At 42.2% G+C, this 26,915-nt stretch overlaps 1 protein-coding gene and 1 long non-coding RNA gene across 2 annotated transcripts; one reads left to right on the top strand and one right to left on the bottom strand.

Moving 5' to 3' along the window:
• The first annotated feature begins 829 nt into the window (after positions 1-829).
• LOC133271565 (uncharacterized) lies at positions 830-5,226 on the top strand. Its single transcript, XR_009744189.1, has 2 exons — positions 830-3,531; positions 5,140-5,226. It is a non-coding gene; the product is annotated as an uncharacterized LOC133271565 (long non-coding RNA).
• On the bottom strand, positions 5,223-26,585 carry SLC35F2 (solute carrier family 35 member F2). Its single transcript, XM_061457766.1, has 8 exons — positions 26,408-26,585; positions 20,324-20,499; positions 19,637-19,764; positions 14,589-14,748; positions 12,778-12,934; positions 11,968-12,020; positions 11,160-11,314; positions 5,223-6,320 (listed from the first exon to the last, which is right to left on the bottom strand). Exons 1-8 carry the CDS (start codon positions 26,545-26,547, stop codon positions 6,102-6,104), a joined length of 1,188 nt encoding a protein of 395 aa, XP_061313750.1. The 5' UTR covers positions 26,548-26,585; the 3' UTR covers positions 5,223-6,101.
• Between the last annotated feature and the right edge of the window lie 330 nt (positions 26,586-26,915).

Here is a 26,915-nt window from a genome sequence, read left to right as displayed (position 1 = left end):
AGACTAGAAAAACACTGTAGGAAGGAAGGAACCGTATCTTCACGCACACCGATTCCTGTTTCACTAAATTCATAACCTTACCATCACATTAACACGGCGTGTGAGTTTATGCTGTAATTGCATTCCAGCTGCCTGAATGCTCTTCTTAATTTAGTCATGCTACTTCAGCTCTGTTGTGAGTTATAAATCATTCTTGCTCTCAAGAAACAAATTAATTTACAGATGTTACAGGAGATAGGATTACCCAGCAGGGTTTCTTTTTTTAACACATGCAATTTTATTTAATGAAAGTCATTTCTTCAGGGAAGTCCAATTAACAGCAGAGGAGACAAACTACAAAGATTTTTGAACTTCAAGGACCATCAGAGTCTCCTTGCAGTGACTGGAAGAAGCTCTTCTGCAAACATTGCAGCAAAGAAGAACACCAGTAGTGTCCTGTACCTGCACAGGTTTTCAAGCATTCACTGATTTTTCATGGGCACAAACACTATGCACACACATATATTATCATCAGAGCATGAGATGGTGGCTTGTTTGAGGTTGGTCGCATCTTTCTACCCTGCGCAAGTCTTTTCAGTCAGTTCAAATTTTGCCATGATTTTGGTTACTTTATTCAAGGAGGGGCTGTTTCATTGGCTCAACAGTTTGAAGCTAAACACACACCCCTTTGTTACAAAGATCTGTGTATGGATGAACTACCTGGTTTATTAAATAACTAGTTAAAGAAAAGCAATCTTCTCTGGACTATGGGCAAGCAGCCATAATCTTGTGCAGTCCTCTTCCTGACAGTTTTACCTTATTTCCAACCTCTCCCTTGGTTGTACATTTACTGAGTTACATTGGTGTGTCATGGAAGGTGCACTTTTGCCTGTCAGAGTGCTGTTTCTAATTGAAACCATTAGATACGGTGTCAACAGATGGTGCTGAAGAGCAGCAACATCACCCTTGACTGCTGTAGCACCCATAATATTCCTAAAGAATTGCAACTGCTGTCATTAGCTGCTGTTTACATTACCTTAAGTGACTTGTACTGCTGGAGATGTTGCACTGTTTCCAGCCATCAGTACATAATAAACATTGGTATTTCTGTAAAAACATCTTAATTTTCTTAAATAAACATGGACATTTCATTTTGTACAATAATAATATGTCTCTATTTTTTTTTAGTCGTCTTCTTTACATGCCTTCTTTGGAAGTTGGCTGTCATGTAATTTCAGTATACACTGTCTGTTCTTCTGGAGTACTCTGGACACTGACACTGTGATTTATGAGAACAAAACACACCTTTCACCTGTAGCCCCGGTGATCCTTCTGCATTGCTGCTCAAGCTCTGCTCACAGCACTAACAGCTAGGGAGACCAACTGGAGATGAGCTGCTGAAATAAAGTTTATTTTGAATAGGGTGATGTCACGGGCTTTAGTTTGGTGATACTGACCCCAGGGCATGCGTTTAATACAAAAATATCACAGACTGTTCCCAGCTGGTAGCTTAACACAAATGCATCAGTCTTGAAGGGCATGGGAACCTGCTCTTGGAGGCTGCACACTCTCAGAAAGCTCTAAAGTCTAACTTCGACTCTTTGCTTTTTATACATTTAAGAGCCAGCTCCTGAAAAAAAAAATCAATTCTCCTGTTTGCAGAAGAGATGAATTTGATACTGCTCTGGGAACTTAATATCAAGATTGTAAAGTGATGGGGCAACTTAGCTAAAACCTACACATTTGATTCTGAGCAACAGGATGCAGTGTGTTGACCTGTGTTGTACAAGAAATAATACTTTTCCTTCTGGCTTTTTTCTATAAAATCTGTAACTTTCAGTCTTGAATGTTCTTGTACAAGAGAAAAAAATCAAATTGAGAGGAAGGAAGGATGAACACTTCGGATACCACTACACACAAATTTGTTGAACCAGCCATGGGCTTCCCATAGCTGCTAAGCAAATCTCTCTGTGCCTCTTTCATCTCTCACATAAGTTGTAAAACTTCCAGCTTGGATAGCCCCTTACTGCCCCTTACCTGTAAGAATGGGGCATTGTGCTTGGTTGGGATTTCTAGACTTGGCTTGGTTCCACTTAAAACTAGGCACCCGGAAAAGAAATCTGAATAAACAAATACTGGCAAATCCAAGGAAGAGCTGAATTCCTCCATCCAAGGACTGCAAAAAGAGAGCTCAGGAGGGCAAGACTCCTCAGATGCTGTTTGTCTGACAAGTGTAGGTTTAGGTGCAGCCTCAAGTTAAAAACTAAATGCTGTAACATCACAGCTCATCAGATTCTCATCAAGTCTAACACTTAAACTGCCAGTAGGCTGTATTTTGGTGAAACACCAACACAGCCCCAGGATTCTGCTCTTTGCATTTTTAGGTATCTGTCTGTTTGCTCAAAATTGCTCATGATTGATCATGTAGTTTGTGCAGCTTGTCCCTGTCAAACTTCCTGAAACGATTGAAATAGATATTTACAAGACAGATGTGTATAATGCAATGAAATACCCCACAACACATACAGTGTAAATGAATAGTGCTGACAAGAACTGATAGGCTTTGTCCCAGACATTACATCATAAAGAACTGAGTATGTGCAACTTAGGAAAGGTCAAAAACATCTTAAAATAGCTGATGTCCAAAAGCTCATCCTCTCCCTCAAGCTCTAGCACAGATAATGTCACCATTCAATTACTTTCGCCCTGATTTTTGCTTTTTCCAACACATCATGACATTCTGATGCCAGATAGTTTTTGACATATTGTAGCCAAACCTTGGAGGGAGGCTGCATGTCACACATTTTTATTTGGATACTTGGGCTTAATGCAAGTGACAGCTGGTTTTGTGGGTTTTCTTTCCAGTTTATTCAGTGTTAGAAAGATGTATGTTAAACTCATCCATGCACCTTGTTGCAGAGGTACCAGATGATCTGGCATATGGGAATCATTAACCTAACATTTGTTTCCCCAGGAGCAATACATGTGTCACTTGTGCTCTGAAGCTATGCATCTTCCTTAATGAATCTGCACCTACTTCATCCCAATTTGCAGGACAGACAGCAAGCAGGGGTTGCATATCAGCCCCCCACCTCAGTCAGAGCAGGTTCAGGCCGCCAGCACCCCGTGCTTAGGACTTTCCAAGGCCAGGCTTCTGTCCAGAGCCTGGACCTCACTGCAGTGGTTTCTCCTCAGAACAGCCTCAATTTGTGGTAGAAGCCATGGGATGTCTTCCTTTTTTAGCTGTTTCTTTCAGTTGCTGACTAGGGTCCCTGTCTTCAGCATTTGTTCTGCCTCTTCTAAATGCCTTTCAGGCTATTGCCTCTTCCCTTGTCCAGGTACAGGCTGCTCCAGATCCACACCACTGCAGATGTCTCACCCTACTTGGTCCACCCCAAACAAGCTGCAAGAGCTTGTGTTACTTTATACTAAAGGAAAACCTCCAGGATTGTCCCTGAGTAAGGTGCCATGTCCCCTCCTGTTCATGCCAGCACTACAGGACACCAGCCAAGCATCATCCTCAGATGGAGCTGTTACTAGATTAGCAAGTTGGTGGGTGAAATGTCTCTTTATTCCTTGCTCTGGAACAAAGGAAAAACCTCCCCCTGCTTTTCTCTGGCTGGGAACTATGCGAAGGGACGCTGTGAACTTAGGAGCTAACTTATCTTTACTTTTTCCATTTGCAAAGACAATGCTTTCACCCATGGCACCAGCCTTTGTCCACACTTTCCATCATGCTTCTACTGTAACTCCAGCTGCTGCCTCGTACTTTCTCTTCATTGCACAGCAATTCAGTCATCATCTGTGCAAAGGACCCTGCTATTTTTCCTGAGGTGCATACAATGAGAATGATCCCCGTATCAGACTGCAAATAGCATGTGCAGGCACATCAGTCTGCCTCCACAAGCACTGGACTCACAGAACTGTGCTAGCAAACACCCGAGATGCTCAGATGCCACCCAGCGACCACAGAAGGAACATACTGCAGGCTAGCCCATAGACTTCATCTGGGATTCATCTCATCCAATTTTAGCTGCGGAAATGCTAAGCATCTAAACTAATCACATAAGACCCTGTGCAGCCATCAAAGAAGCACTGAGTGTCTCAACCATAGGCTGCAGTGCCATTTAAGAGATCCCAGGGCATCTCATCTGTTCTCCATAATTCGTTCTAGGTCACAGGCCTCTCTAGACCCTGGGTCCTATCTGCCAGCACCAAGAGATACCACAGACTCCATAGGGTGTCCCAGCTGACACTGAGGCAACTGAATCATGCCCCACAGAGGGGCAATTTAGACAGGACCATAACTAGCCACACTGAGGAGCTGTATCCCACTGTGTGCCATTAAGTGCTGAGTTCTGGAGCATTCACCTATAGTCCTATAAGTTTACTTGCCGTTTGCTTTGTTACTGCACATAGTTAACTGATCACACAGGTTAAGAGTGGGTAGGACTTAGCTCCAGGTTGTAGGTAACTAAAAGTTGCTATGGAGAACTACAGCTTCATCCAGATGGCCTTTCTTATGTATCTACTGCCATTAAACTTCCTTACCCCACCTGGCCTCCAGCTGCTTGTTCAGCTTCAGATGGCAGATGCACCAGATTAGGTGTCTTTTATCCATGACCTGAATCTTACTCCAGTGATAAAGCAAGAGACAACTGGGCCCAAATGTTTTTCATGAAACATCAGCACCTCTTCAGCCTTCCATGCATGAACTACTCAGTGAAAAGGCAATGTTCATTCCTGTAGGAGGTGCTGAACGTTTCTCCTGCTTGTTATCACTAAATAAAGTCTGAGGTTTGCTGAATTATTTTGCTTGCATGAACTACACCAGAAGTACACAAAACCAGTCTCTGTCCTTTGATCACCAGTATATTCAGAAAAGGTCACATTTACTCCTTATGGCAAAGTTCAGGCACTAAAAGAATCATTTGGTCAGTAAAATCAATCAGTACCATTTTGAGCAACAAATTCTAGCTTAAAAAAATGAATAAACCAAGAGGCAGCTCTTCAACTGCTGAAAACTTTATTCTTGTGTTACTTCATACACCTGAGCTATGAAGGCTTGTACAAAAAATAAAACAAAACTCCATTTTACTGATGTTAAAACCACAGCCTCATATTTTTTAATCATTTACTGTAAATATGAAGAGGGAGAAGAAAGCTGCCAATGAATTTACTGGAAGCATTTTACCTTTTGGAGATGATGTCACTATTGCTGCAATGAAGATTGGCTAATATGCTTTTTTAAGAAATGCCAGTTTTATTTGAATCTTTCTGCAGAAATGTGTCCCATTTCAGGAAGAAATGCACCAGGAAGTGAACTTCAGTTCAAACCCTTTTGCTGTCCCATCCAGAAAAAAAAAATATTCAGGTCTTACTGAACAGAGCAATGGCCTGATTTGGTCTCATCCACCTAGTGGGAATGCACCAAACAACAGGTCACTGAGAGAAAAAGAAGGGATTATAAAAACACATCCAAACTTCCCTTACTAACACAATTCAAAATAAAATACTTGTAGCAGTCCCAGCTGCAACAGGGAGTGCAGGAACATGAAGAGATGAACATCTGGGTGGAATGTAAGAAGCAAGTCCTTCAGCGGAGGAATGAAGTCCATCAGCACGAGGGAGGTGTAGATATGTAATACGGCTTGCAGAACTAGATCCTGTGAGAAGCTGAGTGGCTTTTGCAAGATGCTATTTGAGGGTACCCAGCACTGAGGGGTGAGTACCATGAAGCCCTTGGATAGCGCAGATTTAGGTCCTTAATGCAATATAAAATATATTTGCTCCACTTAGTGACCAGGGAGCTTGCTTTGGCTTATTTTTTCCCCCCAAGCATTTGCTGTTAAGTTAATTAAGCATTTAAAAATAAGAGTCTCTCACTTTGCAGAGGCTCCACATAAACACTATTTTGACTTCTTCTAAGGGCCAGATTTGCTGCAAGGGTAAATTAATAGAGTTTCATTGATTGAGGATCTGGCCTTAAAAGTCTGTTCAGTGCATTAAAACCAGTGCAGCATGGCATATGCCTTGGCAGTAGAACAATTCTCCAGATTAAAATCTGAGGGAAATTTGGCAGTAAAAAGAAAAAGGCTCTGTTTTGGAACACTGCCACTTCTTTACCCAGTGCTGACCACCATAGCTTCTCCACTTGTGAACTGTACGGTTATGGCAGGCGTTTCACTGTCATTCTCATCAAGCTTCAGCGCAGCGTTGTCCAAGCCAGTGCTGCTGGGCTGTGGCAAGGCAGCGGGTTCTGCTGTCTGAGTTGGAGTGGAGCAATACAAGATGAAGCCCACTATGATGATAATGAAGGACATGATATAAAGACCTGAAAACTAGCAGGGGAAAGAAAGAGATGCATTAAATATTGTCTGATGTAAAAACATGTCAATGCTACCTTGTTTTAAGAATGTGAAAGCTACCCTTCCTTTTAAAACCATTTTAATGAGGATTATCATCATGATCTATATTCATGTCCAAAAATCAAAATTCAACACCTCCACTCACTAATGGTCAAAAGCTGCTGGCTGCTTTTCTCTGCATCTCATCCTCAATGCTGCTGGACAGTGAATTTCCTTACACCTATATAGTAGGATACTGTAGAATAGTTGTTTACACATGTGAGTATGAAACACTGTACACCCAAACAAAATGTTTCAGCACAGCCAAGTATTTCAGGTCCTGACAAGAGATGATTATCTCCATCCTGCTGCAAGTCACCAGAGCAGGTCATTCTCTGCACAGCTCCCAACCATCTGCAGGGCTAGATAAATATTATTACTGGGCTAAAACCAGTTTGCTCTCTACACCCAGCAAGTTCCTGAAGAGAGGGAGACTGGGGCTCCTTTTACAAGCTTGGCACTTGTGCTCTTTTAAGGGTCTTGTGAGGTAAGAATACGAACTGCTGAGGCATTTCATTCATTGTCATTCACTTGTCTGTTAGAAGCCCAACAATTGCCAAGATTCACTCACCTTGACCAAAAAATAAATGCTTATTTCGTAACACGAGATTCAGTAATACGAAGTGTTCAAGTTATACACAGCCAGGAACACTTTTTCAGCACATTTGTTAAAATCCTCCATATTGCCTTTGCCAAATCATACTGATTAAACAGTAGGATGAAGGACATACCACATCGTACATCCCACTATCAATATTCCCTAACCTCCTTAGCTTCCTTCAACATGCCTGAAAAATATGTTTTCATTTATCAAACAGCAGAGCTGGACGAAACAAATGGCAGGACGTGGACAGTGGATTCTGATCCAAAAAAGACTGACGCGTAGACAGTTAAGGCATCACAATTCCTAGCTGGCAGTCACTTGGCTCAAAAACCCTTGGACAGCACCATGCAAAAGGAAAAGCAGACTGAAACACAGTGGCCTTGTGGTAAGTGCCCTCTCTCCTTACCTTGCTGGCTGTTTGCCTGGAGGAGCTTGGACTCTGCAGAGGAGGAAGTACCAAGCTCCAAAGATGTCCTGATGGAGGCAGCAGCAGTGTGCGTTGTCCTACCCCTAAGTGACCCATTCCCATGAAATGGGCAGAGCTTGGGTCCGCATCAAGGCAAGACAACTTCTCTAGAGTGCAGGCTGAGGCCATGACTGAACATGTGCTTGTAGCCAAGGACATGTGGCCAGCAGGCAAGACTGTACAGTAACTGTCAGACCCCCTCTCACAGTGCATACAAGCAGTAGGTGCCTCTGACCCTGCTCAGAATTAATTCTTCAGGGAGCAAGTCACCAAGCCAGGCTGTCAAAGTTCTTGCAGCACAGCTGTGATTCCAGGCCTGCCTGTTTGGAGCTATTGATACAGATGAACCTGAACCATCTTGCTGGTGCTGGGTTTGTTTGGGGGTTGGGGGAGGAGGGAAGGTTGGGGTGGTTTGCAGGGTTTTTTGCTTGTTTTGGGGTTTGTTTTGTTTTGTTTTCAGATATTGCAGCAAGTTCATTGCTTCAGACCCTGATTCCAGTTGTACCTGTGCAATTTATATCCACGTACTATCAAGCCTAATGACCACTTTAAGTGTTACTGGAGGCCTGTAACTCCACCTAGTGTCTGTATTTGCAGTATACTCCCTTCCATAGCAGTTCATACAACAGAAGCATTTGGAAACCTTTTTTAGGATCTCTTGAGGGATTACAGGTATCTCTATACAATGAGCTCATCAGGAACAAGCACAGCAAAGATCCATTATGGAGTAAAAGATTAAAAACAGAGCTCTTCAAAACAGGTGTGCCAAATTCACATTCCACCTTCAGCAGACATGGTTGGGGCTGAGAAGTTAAGTGCGTCAGCAAAACACTGTGCACAAGTCAAAACCTTGTTCATTTTGGGGCCCAGTTTTTGCCATAGCTGCTGCATGTTTGTCCTGCTTCTGCTTCAGAGCAGGCTCAGAGCACAGCAATTCAGAGCTCTCCAGAGCTCTCCAGGTCTTGCTCCACTCTGTAGCCCATCCAAGCTTGGCTTGCTATGAAATACCATCTGGTAAAGGAACACAGTGAATCCTTGCATTTTTGTTTGTAGACTCCTGTGTCAAGGGTGTTTTTTAATCCAGAAAATATTCTGCCTGGTTTCTTTGTCCCATTGATAAAGAAACTATACAGTTAACTTGGCAGTGAGGTTTTTCTATTGCTAAAAGTTATGTTAAAAGCTGTGTCAAAATCAGGCGCTCTCAGTTCTTGGTTCCTAAGCTATCTCATATCAGAGAATCAGCTAGATTGGAAAAGACCCATCAAGTCCAACCATTACCCCAGGAATGCCAAGTCCACCACTAAACCATGTCACTAAGGGCTGCCTCTGATTACTAACCATGTGGCACTATTAATACTTCAAGGGAAGTTCATGTCTTAACAAAAGATCCAAAATTCTCTCATAGTACAACCCCAAAGCTTCCTCTAATTCATTTTTCCTTTTTGTACCAGAATACCCTGCAGATAGTAATGATGAGATGATCTGCTCCCAGAAAAACCTCTCCCTAAAATAAGCTAAAAATCATGAAGAACAAAAGTTTATTATACCCCTTCCAAGGCTCTAGCTTACTTCTTCCTCTTTACTACTATGAACATAAATTTATAATCACTTGAGTTAAGCTATCTGGATGCCAGAATACATGTTTGGAAGGGACTTAGTATTTTTTTAGTTGTTAGAATGTAACGAGTGGTGTCCCTCAAGGATGGGTGTTGGGACCGGTCTTGTTTAACATCTTCATTGCTGACATGGGCAGTGGGATTGAGTGCGCCCTCAGCAAGTTTACCGATGACACCAAGCTGTGTGGTTTGGTTGATACGCTGGAGGGAAAGAATGCCATCCAGAGGGACCTTGACACACTTGTGAGGTGGGCTGATGCCAACCTCATGAGGTTTAACCATGCCAAGTGCAAGGTCCTACACCTGGGTCAGAGCAATCCCAGGCACAGCTACAGGTTGGGCAGAGAAGAGATTCAGAGCAGCCCTGCGGAGAAGGACTTGGGGGTGTTGGTTGAGAAAATGAACATGGGCCGGCAGTGTGTGCCTGCAGCCCAGAAAGCCAACCGTATCCTGGGCTGCATCAAAAGCAGCGTGACCAGCAGGTTGAAGGAGGTGATCCTGCCCCTCTACTCTGCTCTTGTGAGACCTCACCTGGAGTATTGTGTGCAGTTCTGGGGTCCTCAACATAAAAAGGACATGGAACTGTTGGAACAAGTCCGGAGGAGGGCCACGAGGATGATCAGGGGACTGGAGCACCTCCCTTATGAAGACAGGCTGAGAAAGTTGGGGGTGTTCAGCCTGGAGAAGAGAAGGCTGCGTGGAGACCTCATGGCAGCCTTCCAGTATCTGAAGGGGGCCTATAGGGATGCTGGGGAGGGACTCTTCATGAGGGACTGTAGTGACAGGACAAGGGGTAATGGGTTAAAACTTAAACAGAGGAAGTTTAGATTGGATATAAGGAGGAAATTCTTTCCTGTTAGGGTGGTGAGGCACTGGAATAGGTTGCCCAGGGAGGTTGTGAATGCTCCATCCCTGGCAGGGTTCAAGGTCAGGTTGGACGAAGCCTTGGGTGATATGATTTAGCGTAAGGTGTCCCTGCCCATGGCAGGGGGGTTGGATCTCGATGATCTTAAGGTCCTTTCCAACCCTAACGATTCTATGATTCTATGATTCTAAGTATGGTTTGCTTTCTATATATATTTTTAATGAGTACCTTTGTAGCTTGGAGCAAACGCTGGAACCCAAAACAGGGAGAAAAGCTGAGCTAGAAGATACTTGAAAAGGAAAACCTAGCTGCTGTCAGACCCTACCATTACCAGTCCTCCACATTGTAAAATAAATTGGCCTTCATTTTCAGAAACAAATCTGACCTAAGAGCTTCTGGCTCCCCACAATGCTGAAGAGAAAGCAACCACATGGAATAACACAAATTAAGCTCTTAAGCAAATTTCACAAGCTTCTCACTAAGCCCTTCCAGTCACTGAGCAACTGACTCAATTACTCCAATTGCTGTAACAAGCTAGGCTCCCACAAACAATCCTGGATGGAAACCACAAGGTGGAATGAAATCTTTTTAGCACTGTCATTTACCTTGAATAGACACTACTTAAAATATTTTAGAGCACAATAAAAGTAACTGCTTTTTGGAGAGTGTACAGAGATAACACATTTACCTGCTGGGTTTTTTTTGCCCGTTCCTTTAGTCTCTCCTTGGCAGTAGCACTGAGAGAGCTTGACTCTTATCCAAGATATTAGTAATGTATAGATTAAATTTCTAAAAGAAAATACTAATTTCTGGAAATCAAGCCAAACTGCTCCTCTCTCAGACACCAAATGCCTTTCAGGACAGGGAGATTCAAATCCTCTCCTGGGACACTTGGAGAGATGAATCAAACCTAATGTACACTTCCACATAGGGCTTAGAGCAAGAACTCTACCATTTGAACACACCAGGAAATTATTTACTATTTATTAACTCTAATGTATTCCATTAAGTGTGAGGTTGTTTGAAAATCAGTATCTGCCTAATGATGCAATGCTATGTAATTAAATAGGTATGACTGACATCTGCCAATGATGAATGACGCAAGCCGTACAAGTGTACAAGTGCAAACAACTGTTCAGGGGCTTTTAAGAGCATTATGCTTTATTTGCAGCTCTGGAATTAAAAAGTAACTGAAATTTTATCAAAGAATTCAGGTACTTACATTATAAAAAAAGAGGAAAAGCCCAAAGAACAGGCTGTAGAGATCCGCTGTCAGAACACCCAGGTTGACCGAGGTTGCACTGGTAACTTTAATCACTACAGGCATGAAGCTGTATAGCCCAAACATGCACAGGGCAAAGGCTGTGAACAGCAGTGCTGCAAAACAAGATGACATTTGGGTCCTAAGGCACAGAATAATGATTTTAAAGAACACCAATATTCTTCAGACACTTTAAAACTATGCCTTTTTATCTTTTAGGATAAGGTCTTCTAAAACATATGGGAATCTAAATTTAAGAAAAACACAGAAGAAATACTTCTTCTCCAAGATTAACCTAAATTGCAAAAATTACTGTAGCTATATAAGGAAGTTCTCGCTTTTTCCTAGTTAATGTAAGAGCTGACTGAAGAAATTCAGAGGCGTATTTCTTAATAACGTACAGTTCTGTTGAGGTCAAAACATGTCACAAAATCCTTTTTTCCAGCATTTCATTTAGGAAGGACAACAGGAAAATGTTCTTGTGATGTTCCAACACCAAACACATGTCTGTAATTGAACAGGTCTGGGTTTTACTTAATTTATTTTAAGAAATTATTTCATATTATATGTAAAATGCAAAATCTGAGCTCAAAGCTTTCATGTTCAATCCTACAAACCTGATCTCTCTGCTGAGCTGCAAAGTTTGCATAAAATAAATCTGTGACAATATGAATGCTGCTTAAAATCCACAAAGAAAATTAAAACCCCAGCATTTGACGTCTAAATGATTATAGTTTTCCAGTGCACAACATTTTTGTCACACACATACCAATTTTCCAGTTCCACTGAATTTGCATTATCTCCCTATGTTCCACAATGGCTCTAGAGTTAGAGAAAAGATAGAATACAGTAAAAAAGAAAAGAAGATATCATTTACAATTAATAAGACAAATTTTTATTTACAATTCCTTAATTTTTTGTTTGAAATCTTATTGAATGGCACTCACTCCAGCATCTAACAAGCATGAAAAAGACTTTAAAGTGCCTGAAAGTCAAGAGCACTTTCAGTTAATTCTTATGCCTTCTTTCCAGGCTTTTTCATCCTTCAGAGATTCTGTTTTATTTGATATACAATTGAAGGAAATTATTAACTCTAATGATAAGAAATGAGGAACATAAATTCAACAGATTTAAGTGCATGTGGTCTGTTACTCTTAACGTGGTTATTTGTCAGAGTATATATGGTTTCATTTTAAACTGAAGGTTAACATGGAAGACCTTATCTCCTAAACTATACCACAGAGAAAATCTATTAAGAATTTCATTCCTGTGAACACTCCTCAGCATACTGAGTGTCCTCATGAAGATCAACAAAATCAAAATACAGCCAAGTATCATATGTGTTCAACTGCAGGATTTCAGCTTTAGAATTGCTGTAATAAGAGCAGTGCAAATAAAATGGATATAAGACAGATGCTGATCAGTAACAAATATAAAATTCAAGTGGAAGGACTGCCATATAGGCCAAATGCAGACATAACAAAGAATTAATTTAACAACAACATCATTTCATGATAGACAAGCAATCATCTGTAGAACAGATAAATAATTAGTTTTAAAATAAATATTAGATCCTTACAGCTGTAGACCGCTGATAATAGTCCCAAACAAGCCCACCATTCCTAGAAACTCCACTCTGCTCAGATTTTTCACAATGTATTCCTCACTCACATTAGAAATGGCATACAAAGAAGCACCAAGAAGCACTAAGACATCTCCAATCACCACGTCACTACCTGTACAGAAATATTAATCCACAATAAGGGTAATGCTTCAAAAACTGTTTAACTTTGCTTAAAAAGACAAGCAAATTTATCTCCAACATCTCCATCTTCCTAGCACCTTCCAGGGTAAGGGGACAGAAAATAGCTCCTGTGTGCAGGTGAGTGGATTGGTGTCTTAATACAGACTGCCACCTGCTCACCTCACCCTGCACAGTCTGGAATGAGCTAAACCTGTCATTTACATGGCATTCTACCAAGCCATTGCTGTATAGTCTGGTCCAATTCTACTTCTGCTGACCAAAGGCACTCTAGGGAGTAAGAGAAAATTCACAGTTAGAGATGCTCTTGAACTTTCTGAATATTGCCCCCACTTTTGCAGTAAGGCCTACTTCAAGCCTTGCAAAAATCTATCGATCTCAGCAAGATGTGAACTCAGCTTCAGGTTTATGACAGGCCTTAAGTGGGCACTGCAGATAGGTATATTGTGTGTCCTGCTGCAATTTACTTATATGGGACTCCCCGTGATACAGCCACTTGTCAAGTAAATGCTGTTATGCATCAGCTAAATGGCAAAAGGATCACTGTTGTTTAAATCCTTGAATTGATTTAAAATTTCCTTTCTTGAGCCAGTTGGCAATCACTAAGAAAATATGTCTGAAATGAGATGGTAAGCAGTAGCAAGAATACCCAGGTCAGCAAATAAAGCGCAACTGCCTTAAAGTCTCAGGGAAAGATATTTTTCTCCCTCAGGACTGAGATACTTGTATCACACAGCATTAAAGCTAAACCTCAGTTTGTCTTACTGTCTTATCTACAGTAAGGCACAAAGGCCCCTAAATAACACCAAACAGGCTTATCTCTATACTGCCTGATGAAGGCAATGCCCTGAAATTTACCTCATACACTTTGGCTCTGAAAATTCAAAATTCTTATTCAAAATAAGATCACTATGATATGGGTTGATTTAGGCATCTGTCATAAAGAAGACAAGACTTGCCCTTATCTGCACCAAGCTGTATCCTAGTCCCCAGAGCCCAGCCTCCCTCCCAGAGGTCCCAGGAATCCCAGCATCCTGCCCATGTCTGCTCTTGCTTTCACACAGTAAGTCCCTGCTTTCCAGGCTCTCACCCATGGGCCTTGGGAATATGTGGACCACTTCTACAGGGTCTGCTGAAGGTAACTTAGAGAAAGTCAGCTGCTGTTGAGTAACTTCTTGTTTGCTATTTGTGTTCACAGAAAACTGCACACGAGAAGCCCAGCTGCCAGCAGGTTGATTCCATGTAAGCAAGCCAAAGTTTGGAGGGAGAGGCAGCATCTTTTATTACACTATCTCACACAATTAGTAAAACTGAACAAGCTTTCAGAATGAGACCCTTCATCGCGCTGAATGCTGCTGATGAACAGCAACAAAATTTAAGCTTAACACAAGTCTTCCTCTTTTAAGAGGTAATCCAGACCTATAAGCAAAGATATTCCACAGCTCCCTATAGAATCAGCAACTCCTTAGTCACTACCTTCTTGGACAAGAAATACAAATAGCTGTGTGTCTTCTCCTCTTCTGCATTCTTCCCACTCCCCCTGCATTTGCTCCTCTTTCTCCTTAACAAGTTAGCCCACCACAGGAACCATCTCTCCGCTCTTCCCCCCGCAATAAAGGACTCCTTACCTTCGCTGTCCTGCCTCCCTGCCAAAATGTCTGCACCCACCATTGTTCCTACACCCAGCAAACAGACAGCAACAGCAAGGAAATGGATCAGCCTGTATCTTGCATGGAGAATGAACCAAGACAAAGCCATCAGCACAGGAATCCCAAAACAGTCCAGCAGCTGTGTGTACAGAGAAAGTTTGAATTAGAAACCCACTCCAAATCTCAACTGCACTATCCTGAGAGGAAATGTACAGGATCTTACTTTCTTTCACTATCCAATGTTAATGAAAGCAAAGCAACCCAGTGGATTCATTTAGAAGAGAGGGCAGACCCACATTTTACCATTAAAAGCATTTTACAAGTAAAAGGAGACCTGGGACAGAGGATCCATCCTCTCCTGGTAGGAAGGCACTGATCCAGAAACTCCCCTAATGATGGATTTAATCAACCTTTGCAGCTTCACAAATGAATGCTAAGGTATTGTTCTCAAACCACATTCTCCCCATGACAGCAATACAAGGAGGTGGTTCACCAACATTTCCGTTTCTACCCAGCAGCTTTTGTTTCCAAATCTGTAATTAGACTTTCAGGCTCCATGACCACAAAGTAAAAATCTGGAAGTACTGAAAGATCCAAGTAATCTTTTTTATATTGAAGTGATTAGGACAAGAATTTGACCCTGCAGTTTTAGCTTTAATTTTCTCCCCCTCAATTGGATCCTACTGAAAAAAAAAAAAATAAAAATGCACGTGCTGGATGCCATGTACAAAACTGGTAGAAGAAAGATAGGAAGGGAAGAACAGCTTTCCTGAAGTCACCTTTCCAGCCTTCCAGCTTCCCACAAAAGCATGTAATGTGTTTTAATTGCTTTCTTAGAGCTGACTCTCAATTAGTCAGCAGCAGGTAACCCACTCTAGTTCACCCACACCTCACCAGCAGAGACTCACAAGGCAGCCGGAGCTTTGAAGCACTTCAGATGTGTTTGCAGACACTGAGCAGACTGAACAGCTATGGTTCAAGGACATCTGCATTTCATGACAAGCAGTGACACTGACTTCTCTTTCCTCTATTGCATATTCCCATTCCGCATGTTTCTAAATTCCTATGTGCCTTTGCCTTGCTGTTAGACCCACTCATCTTCTACCCAATCTCGTTTACCACAGAAAATATCAACAAGTTAGCTGTGTAGTTAATACAGAAAACTATGCTGCAGGGTAAGATGAGCATTATGTTCTAGAATAACCAAGTAACACCAAGAACATTAAGCTAATCATATTTGGTTTAATACTTAACAAAAGAAGACTTTGTTTCCGAATTTGTCTGGAGGCAAAAAAAGGTGCATTTTCTGACCCTCATCAGTAGAGTACTCTGAAACTACAGAAGGGAACAGTTTACAGCAGAATCATAGAATCAGACAGGTTGAAAAAGACCTTTAAGATCATTAAGTCCAACCATTACCACAGGACATATAGTCAGCCTTCCAAAGGCTGCTCACAAATTATTCTCAAATGTCAGCCTTAAAACTTGGCCTCTTGAAGTCCCTAAAGAGTATTAGGTCCAGGTCAATAGGACTGACGCATAATCATTACAAGAGCCCTTAGTCCTTAATGTTCATTTCCAACCTCTGCCTGCCTAAGTGCACCACTGCAGTCATCATCTATGCTTGCTTCCATTAGTTCAGCCACCATCCCCACAGGTTTTAACCAAACTCGCAAGACTTTCATGATAAATCTGGTTTTATTTGTTATTAACTACACATATTAAAGTCTTACAAGCATAGCATTAAGGGGAGTTACTACAGATTAAATCTAACAGTGCCTCTATCCTTCCGTCAATTTGCTTTTACTCCTTAGATTGCCTCCAGCTTGTCCTGGAGGACAAAAGCACTTGCCTAAGCTGTATTATGAGACATTACAACCAGACAAGTCCTAATATGTGATACCATATAATAAATACAACTTTGCTCTACTGAAAAAATATCATGCTGAGAGTTTCTACTTAGTCACAGGCCTTTATCTTTTAGTCTAGGCTCGAGAAAAACTTCTAACATTTCCTCCAAATTTGACTGGTTTGACAGTTAGAAATATTAGAAACATTAGTAAGCAAAATTTTTACCCCTTTGGTAGTAGACGTCCCTTCTACTAATAAGTAAGTTTTTACTTCCCCATTAATTGAGATGTCACTATGTATCGTTTCAACCTCCAAACATTTTTTCAACCCAAAGAGTGGAAGAAAAAACCTTTAAAAAGGTTTGTTAATTAGGATGTAAGGGAGTAGTACATAATGAACAAGAATCGCTTTCAGTAACACTGGATGGGGAATTGCTGCATCCAGACCAATAACATACTGTACAGCTAGAGCATCCTGGTTAGAGGACTTGCAACCAACAAACAGAGGCACCAAATAATGAAGAACATGCCCTGTTAATCTGTTCCAGGTGACAGTTATCCTCAATTACACACAGAAGAAATCTGACTTCCAGCTACTGGATCTTGCCTTCCTTTCATCTACTATGTTGCAGAGCATTTCTGTACAGGATCAAGATCAAAGAGGTGCAGAGCAGATGTAATATCACAATGAATTATATCAATGGAACCAGTTAAAAGAATAAAGTTTATTTATTCACATTTTATGACATTTACAAAAGTACTATGGCACTGATTACTATTGCCAGTAGAGCCTCAGCAAACTCATCTTACTCAACTCTACCCTTTATTTTTACAAGGCAAAAGACAGATAACTTGGTAATTTGATTTACAGATGCTTTGACTCAAAACTTGGCTTTGGCCATACTGTTTGTAGGAGATTTTAAAGGCTGAGTGAGTAAATTATTAAAAGATGTTTTAATACATGGTTACTAAGTTATCATACACTGTTGGTATGGTTGGTTTGGTTATAATTGCCAGCTCCAGACAGCTTTGTGACAAAGAAAACTCAATAGCTCATCCTGCTCACCTCCCCACAAGGCTCCCTTGGGGTAACCTTCCGCTGAGCCCCAGGAGTTCATCCTGCATTTTCGCCTGTTGAGGTTAACACTCCCATCCTAATGTTATCACCTTAAAAATCTTCCAACCCTTTCCATGTAATGCTAATATTTGACAACTAAAGGAAATCAGTTCTGCTTTTGTATGTATGTTTGAGAAAATACATGGAAGTTCCTTGCTGAGCTGAGAAAACTTATGTTTGAAGATAAGTTTCACAGGGCTGAGCTGAAGCTCTAGCCAGCCAGTATTTTAACAGTGACTACCCTGTATCCAGGAAGATGACATATACTCCTGCATTGCTTTATGTTGCCTGGGCATCCACTCACAGCCAGTGCTGCAGACAGGCCATTCAGGCTAGATGCTCTGAACCACAGGTTCTGATGTAGTTGCAGAACTGCCTGCTACTGACAGCAAATGTCTAGACCAAATCACAGGCTTTTTTCTGCCCAGTATCTGATTTCTACCAGTGGTGAGAAACTGGTGACTTCAGAGAATAAGCAAGAAACCTTACAGCCACAGGCAGTTACAACAAATTCCAATTACTGAACTGACAAAAAGCAGCATCAGTCTGAAGGTTACCACATGGAAAAAAAGTTCAGCAAATGCTTCAGTTTGGCAACTGGACTGGACAACCTACTCACTCTAGTCTGTCATAATTTCTACGAAAGAAATCATGGGAACAGCTTTACTGCTTCTGGGAACTTGGATCAAAGTACTGGCTTTTTCAGCTATAAAGTATATAATCAGACAGTGTCTCAATTATCAGCTTAACTTGATCTTGAGACTCAAATGTGTCACTTTTAAAGCTTTGATTTCTTTGATTTCTTATTTGTAAGGAAATTAAAGGCCTAATGAGTTATAACATGTAAGTATGAAGTGGAAATGTGACCATAATAATCTAACAGGGACATATTAATGGTCTTGCAAATGGTAGTACAAAAAAGTTATTGCGTTTTTTTAAATGCAGCCCAGAGCACAGGAATTTATTGCTTTACAGGTGGTTCTTTTAAATATTAACCCTGTTACTTTGACTGCAAAACACTGACATCTAAACACTCCTTTCTAACTAACAGCCAATTCTGCACAGCACATTTTTTATTCAGGTGAGTGGGGCCATGACCTCAGCCATGGATCCACCATTGGCAAGAACAGGCATAGGCTGGCACAGCCCCACACACACTCCTCCCTTGCTCCAACAGCAGCTGTGGAGCCACACAGTGAGCTAATTTGGGCCTGACACAGCTCAGCAATTAGTCCAGCAAAAGACAGGGTTTACTCTCACTTTGCTCAGTGCCCCAAGCCAGTTTACTCAAGGGATTTGGCCCTCAACTCAGAAGCATGCAGCTGGAGGCAGGAGGAAGGCACTAACTCTTCCAGCAGCTTATGTCTGTGTAGGGTGACAAAGAAAATCCATCCTTAGCCATCTTGCTTGTAAAGCTTTTTCATTAATACAAGATCCATCCTAGTATAGTGACACAGCTCCAAGCGCTGGTGTGGCAGAGGATGTCTACTGTCACTTCAAGAGCCTGGCAAGCTTACCTCCCTTCCATCTCTTCCAGAAAGAGGTCTGAAGTGCTACATCCAAAAGCCAAAGGGCTTTCCCTCAATGCATGGTCAGCAACACCAGCTAACTACTAGTATGTCCTCATGTGTGGAGTTACATCTCACAAAGCCTCCCATAGCTCCTAGGACTAGGCAAGAGATCTGCTTCACTCTCATCAGTAACAGCCTGCTCTGAGTTGAGTGCTACCAGGTCATAAAGCTTTATTTTGTGTCAGGAGAGAAACCTGAGTGGCTATCAGCAAACTCTTGCTGCTGGCAAGAGTTAGAAGTGCTTTCTATCAAAATAATTTGAGTCCAACTCTAAAGCTGGCACTGGGTAATACAAGTCAATTTTCTCTGCTTCCTGGAAATGTTATTCATGATGCAGGATGCTCTTCCCTGTACGGCAGAGAGAAAAATAGATATTGGAAAGTTTTTTCAGGCTTAAATAGCTTCCAGGTCTGTCCTGTGAATTTCATTTCAGAAACCAGACCAAAACTGTATAAAAGCTACGGTTCAAAAAGAGAGGTCAGTCCTTACCTGTACACTTGTGAGGGTCGTGTATTGGTAGGCTTTTACAATCATGTAATTGGCTTCAACATCAGCCAGTCCCAAAACAACATACTTCCACCACCTCTGTTTCAGAATTTGCCAAAGACTGTCACTCCCTGTTTAGAAAAAAGCAGTAGTCAGTATGTGCTTCTTTCCCACCAAATGCTGTGCAGGAATCTTGCTTTTTAGAACCATAAATACTACCGAGACACTCAATAGTGGTTTCCCCTGCTTAAAGAAATACAGTAACAGCAAAATGCAGCCAGGGACAAGAAAATGCAAATGCTGAAAAGCACAGAAAGTCCTCCACATAAGAAAAAAAACATCAAGACTAGAGTTGATTAAAGAGTAAATCAATAGGAATAGGAGGAATATTAAATAGCCTTTGGTAAAGAAGCTTGTTATTACAACAAAACCTATTTTCCTTAATATCACACAGCACTTGAAACCAAAGAGCACATAATTCCAAACAGAAATGAATTGAAATAAAGATTAAATGCTCATTTAACCTGTGAAATTCATTTCCATGTGTTATTACAAAGCAGGAATTTCAGCAGTAACTTTAGAAAAACTAGGATGAGTTTTGAGTTCTTTATTTTCAAAATCTGTAAGGAAAACATAGAAGAGGAAAAAATAAATTATGAACCAAAATCTTCCATCCCATATTTTACATACCAGTCTTAAATGCCAGCATTGTTGTATAAACTAAAAGAAGCAAAGAATAGTTGATAAAACTCTGAAACATTGGAGTATTCACTTGGTATTGTTCTGCTAGGTATTGGCTTGTAACAGCAGTCCCACAGATAAACAAGGAAAGCATCTGGCCCAAAATTACTGTTTTCAAAATGTACCTGTGAATATAAAAGACAACACAGTAAGATTAAACATTCAAGTTGTTTAAAAAACATTTGCTAGTTTTAGAGGGAAAATACCATTTTTTAGATAGATATTCCCCACCAATGCTGTTCTGATTTACCAATCAACAGGGTTTTGTCCACACAGAAGATCTAGTCTAACGTCAGGACAGCCATGTAAGAAATGAGGCCAGTTCAAACCACCAGTGATGCATACTACAAAAGTTTGCAAGGATCTTCAAGCAGCTCCTCTGGGCAGGCTCAAACCAATGGCAGGATCTATTCTTATCAAGAGAGGCTTTGATACACATAGACTGAGTTGAATCCTTTGTCCTCCACTGAATCACATTCTGACTTTGGTCAACAGAAATCTTCAAGATCAAGGTAAGGCACAACTGCCTGCAGGACCTTCCGAGACCTGAGCTTTTGAGAGTGAGCTGAAACCCTACGATGAGCAGTGCTAAAGAAAAACAAAGGTATTAACCATAGAATCACAGAACAGCCCAGGTTGGAAGAACCTTGAAAGATCATCTGGTCCAGCCTTTTGTCAGAAAGGGAGATTATCTAGCACCCTGTCCAGTCACATCTGGAAAACCTCCAGCAATGGGGACTCTACCCCATCCCTGGGGAGGTTGCTCCCATGATTGATTTCTCTCACTGAAGAAAAAAATCTTTCTTGTAAGAATCCTTATCGTTAATACTACTTCTGGATTTTTTTCTGCCATATTCCATCACATCCTGCTGTAATCAAGGATGGAGTTAAGAACACACTTTGGCCCAAGATCATGCTCTTTTAGTAGCAATTCTTCAACTAATATAAAATGAATTATTCCAGATGCTCCCAGACAAATGTAGATCACTATGTATCTGTTGGCTTGCTGTTTTTCCTGCCAGTGGAGCTAGGCAGATTTGTACCACTCCAGTCTCTACCTGCATACTCACAATATACAGTGACAGGGGCTCAGTGCTGTGCTGTCTGTAGACATCTGCAAAGTTCACATCTAATCTGTTTACTCTGAAAACTACTGGTGAGAATTCAGCTGTCTTCACAACTGACCCATTTATTCCTACTCAAAGTAACTGAGCAAGGGAAGAAAGCAGTAACACCGGCTGTTTTACCAAAGTGGGTGACTTAGAATCATAGAATCGTTAGGGTTGGAAAGGACCTTAAGATCATCGGGTTCCAGCCCCCCTGCCTTGGGCAGGGACACCTCACACTAAACCATATCACCCAAGGCTTCGTCCAACCTGGTCTTGAACACTGCCAGGGATGGAGCATTCACAACCTCCCTGGGCAGTGAACCTCCCATTCCAGTGCCTCACCACCCTAACAGGTGGTGCGCCACCATCCTAACAGGACTTGAACATACTAAACACCAGCTCACCCAGCTATGGTGTGCAATCTAGCTACCAGGCAACTAGAAGGATGGGTTTAGGGGTGCTAAAACCAACTACAATCATAAAGGCAACACCTCCTTTTCAAAGGGAGAAATATTCCTTGCATGGATTCTAATTCAGCTGCATGAATATTGCTTTCAATTCTGCCTGACTCCAAAGCTCTTCTGACTAAAAATGCCACGAGGCACATTTTTCTCTTCAAGTCCATTTTGATAAGACAGAAAACCTCTGCAAAGTTCAGCCATGCTGCACTTCAAAGAGATTCGAGCCCCATGTTTTGCTACAGGTTGCTTTGCCAATGCCAGCAACGGTGCACATCCCCATTAAGTATTCATATACCATGTAAGGTCCTATCCAGCCTTGTGTGAATAACTCTTCTGTTCACAAAAGAACACTGTCATTTCCAGCATTCTGAATGTTGAATTAAGCAACAGAAACCATGTTTCTGGTAGAAATTTATCATGGCTACTTTGTAGCACAGCATTAACTGTAAATAGTGCTATGAAATCCATATATGAATACAAAATAAAAAGGCCGAAAAAACCTTTGAAGCTACCTCACTTCAGTTACATCGAATTTCTTTTTATTCTGGTCAAAGATTTGATTGTGCTACCTCTCCTCTCAAGCAGGCATGGGTGATAGCCTCAGCTCACTCTCTGCCAGCACTGTGAACTCTGGTTCCTCTATCAGAAGACCCATTGAAATTTTAAGGAAGAAGTAACATGGTGAACAAAGCGTGAAAAATGATGCTTCAGGCACTTTAAAAAAAATGCGTATGTCCTTTTTATTATTCAAATAAAGAGCTTCTTGCTCTAAACAAGCAGAAAATACTTCTTCCTCAGTGCAGGAGGCACAGAGAAAGCCTTCAGTAGTTTACTGGACTAACCTCACCTCGTGCTTGGACTAGCTGGGACGAGGGTGTGGAGGTGGGAATCAAACCTAAGTAGAGCTGTGACTGGACAAAACTGATGTAGTTTTACTGGAGCAGAGCTGCAAAGCCTGCGTAGTGCACAGAATGAACTGCACTCATCAACACATTACCAGGAGAGGTCAAAGCTGCCTTGCTGACAGAAGCTCTGCTCTCCTGGATGCAAACTCCCCTTCACCCACCTCTAGGAAGTGCCAGAGAGATGGGCAGAAGCACACACAGTGCTGCCCACAAGCATCTGGCTTGTTTAACATAGACTTCTGCGAGGCAAGGCTCCTCCAGGATATGATATGTAAAGGGTAGCATATGGTACCATTTATTAAAAACAAGAAAGACCTGGCTGCCCTCTTGCAGCGGGATAATTCCACTAAGCTGATCCTCAGCTTTTCTAATAACTTAAGTTTTTCCAGTTTAAAGTACCCATGGAGTTCTCTTACTTTGCTCTTTAGTTAATGTATGTCTCAACAGACCTGCAACTTTCACTTCCACGGTACCAAAGGAAAGCAGGCTCTGTACTGCCTCATTCCCTTCTTTATTTTTCTCTATTGTAATTCCAGGAGTTTTTTCTCTCCTGAACAGATTCAAATATTAAGACCAGAAGAGCCTCAAAAAGACGTCATTCACTGACAATAGAAGACTGCCCCCAAAATACGTCCTCTATGAATCCCAAACCACAGTATTCTGGCAGTGTTAGACCCTCTGTAAAACTAGAGAGCAAACTTCAAATCCTATTGGTTTCATTTCACCAGACAATTTCTTACAAGAAAAACACCTCAAAGACATGAGTTTCCATTCTTTTCAGTATCGACGTGAGTATTGATAACCATGATTTTCTTATTGATAATTTATAATCTTTTTTTAAAATATATTAATTATTAACTTTTCTGTGCCAGAACTTGATCCTCTCTGCTCTTTTTTTTTTAAATTTATTGGTAAGGACTAAATCACTTTGGACTCTCAGATGACACAAGGTAAGTGGTCTGAAATGCCTTTTTACTTTCAGAGTTTGGGGGGTTGTTGCTGTTGCTGGTTTTTACTGCTTGGTAGTTGACTACTAAGTAATTATTCCTCCTCTCCCCTCAGCCATCACATCTTAGCTATCTATATCCATGGCTATGAGCAAAACTAGGAGTCATTTGGGGATTTGTTTATAAAATGTTAAAGTTTGGCACAAATTGGTCTAACACTAATGCTGAACAATGTGCAGCTACTGACATCATGGGAATCAGACTGGCTTTTGTTGGCTCCATGTGAAATGCAGAAGAAAAAGACTCTGATATTAAAATACAATATCTCAGGAAGTTAAAGAAAACCTAATAAACCCAGAGTTAACAATTATATTGGCTATTAGTTTAATAAATACTATAATAGGGATTGTTTCCATGAAAATAAATACAGCTTTTCTAAACTTACATGTATTTATGCAACCAGTTAAACACTAACAGGCAAAGCCTGTTAAACACTCTCCACAGTTCACTTGCACTTCAGGAAGGCTTCAGTAGTTAATGTTGAAGTGGGGGGAAGCAGTGGGTAGCCATTTCATTTGAATAACCTCACATTTTCATGTGAGTAGTTAAAGGAAATGCAGGTTCACATTGAAGCCATATTCCAACATGATAAGCAGACAGTTCAGGACAGGAAAAAAAACTATTTTTAAGTACTAACATTTTGAGAAGTTAATGTTTCACAGTGTTCTGCCTTAAAACTGAAAACAATTTAATTTGTAAAGGCTAAGAAACAGAAAAGAAAAAAAAATAGAAGACAAAAAAAATAGTTTGGTTTCAAGAACCAGAAAGCACACTTCCTACTGGTTTTACTCAAAAACAATCCCAAGAAATCTAGTTTATTACACAGAAGTATTAAAACCTTCCTATGACTCTGAAAGGTCTCTAACAAAACTGAAGTGACTTAGCCTCCAGCCACATGAGGAAATAAAAAAGAAGGGGGAGGGGGAAATCAATTCTGTATCTCAGACAATACCTGGCAAAAGTCACTGAGAGCTCTTTATTTGCTTTCAAGTATCATCACTAAAGTCACTCAGTGTAGCCCTCTGGCAACATTTTGGCAAAACTACTAGCATAGGTGAGGTTACTGAACAGATCAGTAAGTTCCTATCCTGCTTTTGTGAGCATTCCCGACAGGCATGAGGAATGAAAACAGAAAAACTTTTAACGACCAGAGAAAAGCGGGCTTTTGCCCTCTGGAGTAAGACTGCCTGGCCAGCATGCACCTACATGCAGTGCACTCACTAGACTCCAGCTTACGAGCCCAGGGCTGGCAGGAGAGCTCCAGCACCTCCTGTCTGGTGTCTGATGCAACAGAGACCAAATCCAGAGCCAGAACAAAGCTTTTTAAACGGGGATATTTTCTTTTTCCCCAAATGGAAAATAAAGCCGTAAGTGAATGGCAGCTCCTGCAGGCTGAGGTTGGAAGAGGTAGTTCTGCTCTAAACAAAAGGCAGTGCTTCACAAAGACCAGCTCTGGGGTGCATGCAATTTCTGCCAAAAACTTGGCAGATTTTTTTTCCTGAAGTTTTCCATACTTAACCAGTGCTCACATTTTAAGTGATGTACTTGGATGGGTTTCTAGCATAAGCTGATTCAAGGAAGGAGAGAAAGAGGATATTGGTCTTTCTGGATGCTGCACCTCCTCAATCTCAGCTATTTTGTTCTGTTATCTTCTCTGGCCTCCACGACCTGTTCTTCACAGCAATGTTGGTTAAGAGTACAGAGCAGATAAAATTACAAAACATATATATTTATATATATAAACAATATAAGCAAAAATTACAAAATAATAATAATTAAAAAAATATCAAGTGTATGTGTGCATATGTGAGATTCCACTCTTAACAGAGCTATAGAACGGTTTGGTTTCAAAGGGACCTTAAAGCTCAACCTGTTCCAACCCCCCTACCACGGGCAGGGACACTTTCCACTAGACCAGGTTGTTCAAAGCCCCGCCCAACCTGGCCTTGCACACTTCACGGATGGGGCATCCACAACTTCCCTGCACAACCTGTTCAAGTGTTTCACCACCCTCACAGTAAATACTTTCTTCCTCATATCTAATCTAAATTTCTCCTCTTTCAGTTTAAAGCCATCCCCTTTTCTTGTCACCATATGCCCTTGCAAAAAGTCTGAACCATCCCAGCTCTCTGAGCCTGAAGTGACTGTTCGCACTCACGCCACAGCGGTTCCAGGCTGCAGCCCGGCTGTGCTTCACGTCAGCCCGTTGTACGATCTAAGCACACCCTCCTCACCAGCACAAGACGAAACTCTCCGGGCTGCCACTCGGACCCGCCGGTCTCGTCTCTGCCAGGGTTCGCCAGAAGGATCGAAGGAAAAGAGCTCAGCACACTCCCCGCTCCCCGCAGCAACCCCTAGCCCGCACCGGGCCGTCTCTGGCTCCGGTCCGGGCACCGCACGGCTTCACCGGGAGGCACAGATAAGCCACCGCATCCTGACCGCGTCTCCGGCCAGGGCGCAGAACACAGGCTGTTTCCCTTTGCCTCCCCCGCGGAAACGGAGACACCGGCGGTGCCCGGCTCCAGGTGGAGGGCCGCGGCCGGGCACTCACCAGGTGCAGAGCTTGTCCCTGAGCAGCGCCAGCAACCGGCGCGGAGGGGCGGCGGCAGCGGCCGCGGGCGATGACTCGGTCGCGGGTGCAGCGACCACCGCAGTACCGGGTGGCGGCGCCCCGTCAGCGGCCGCCTCCATGTCTCGGCCCTGCGCCCGCCGAGAGGGAGGGACCGAGGGCGCTGCGCTGGCGGCGGGCGGCGCACAGCAGAAGAAGGAAGCAATGCCGGCACCGGGATGTAGGAGCACAACCCCGCTGACGGCGGTCGCACTGAGCTTTGTGCCCGACGAGGGGCCGCCCCCGGGAGGAGCATGGCTTGTCCTGGGGCGGGAGGACTGCTGCCTGGCCCGGGATGCGCCTCGTTGTCCTTCCCCTTAACCAGCCCCAGTCTCGCTCTGCAGGTTTCCTGCACCCGCTGATGCACGTGAGGGCAGAGCAGAGGAGCAGCAAAGGGCTGGCTGCTCCAGAAGCGCCAGCGTGAAGTTCGCATTTCTGCTCTCGAGCTCAG

The sequence above is a fragment of the Pezoporus flaviventris genome, unplaced genomic scaffold (assembly GCF_033815535.1).
Source record: "Pezoporus flaviventris isolate CSIRO_AGI_PZ_B2104156 unplaced genomic scaffold, CSIRO_AGI_Pfla_v1 ptg000025l, whole genome shotgun sequence".
NCBI classification, from domain to species: domain Eukaryota; kingdom Metazoa; phylum Chordata; class Aves; order Psittaciformes; family Psittacidae; genus Pezoporus; species Pezoporus flaviventris.
This window is presented reverse-complemented; position numbering and strand designations above follow the sequence as displayed.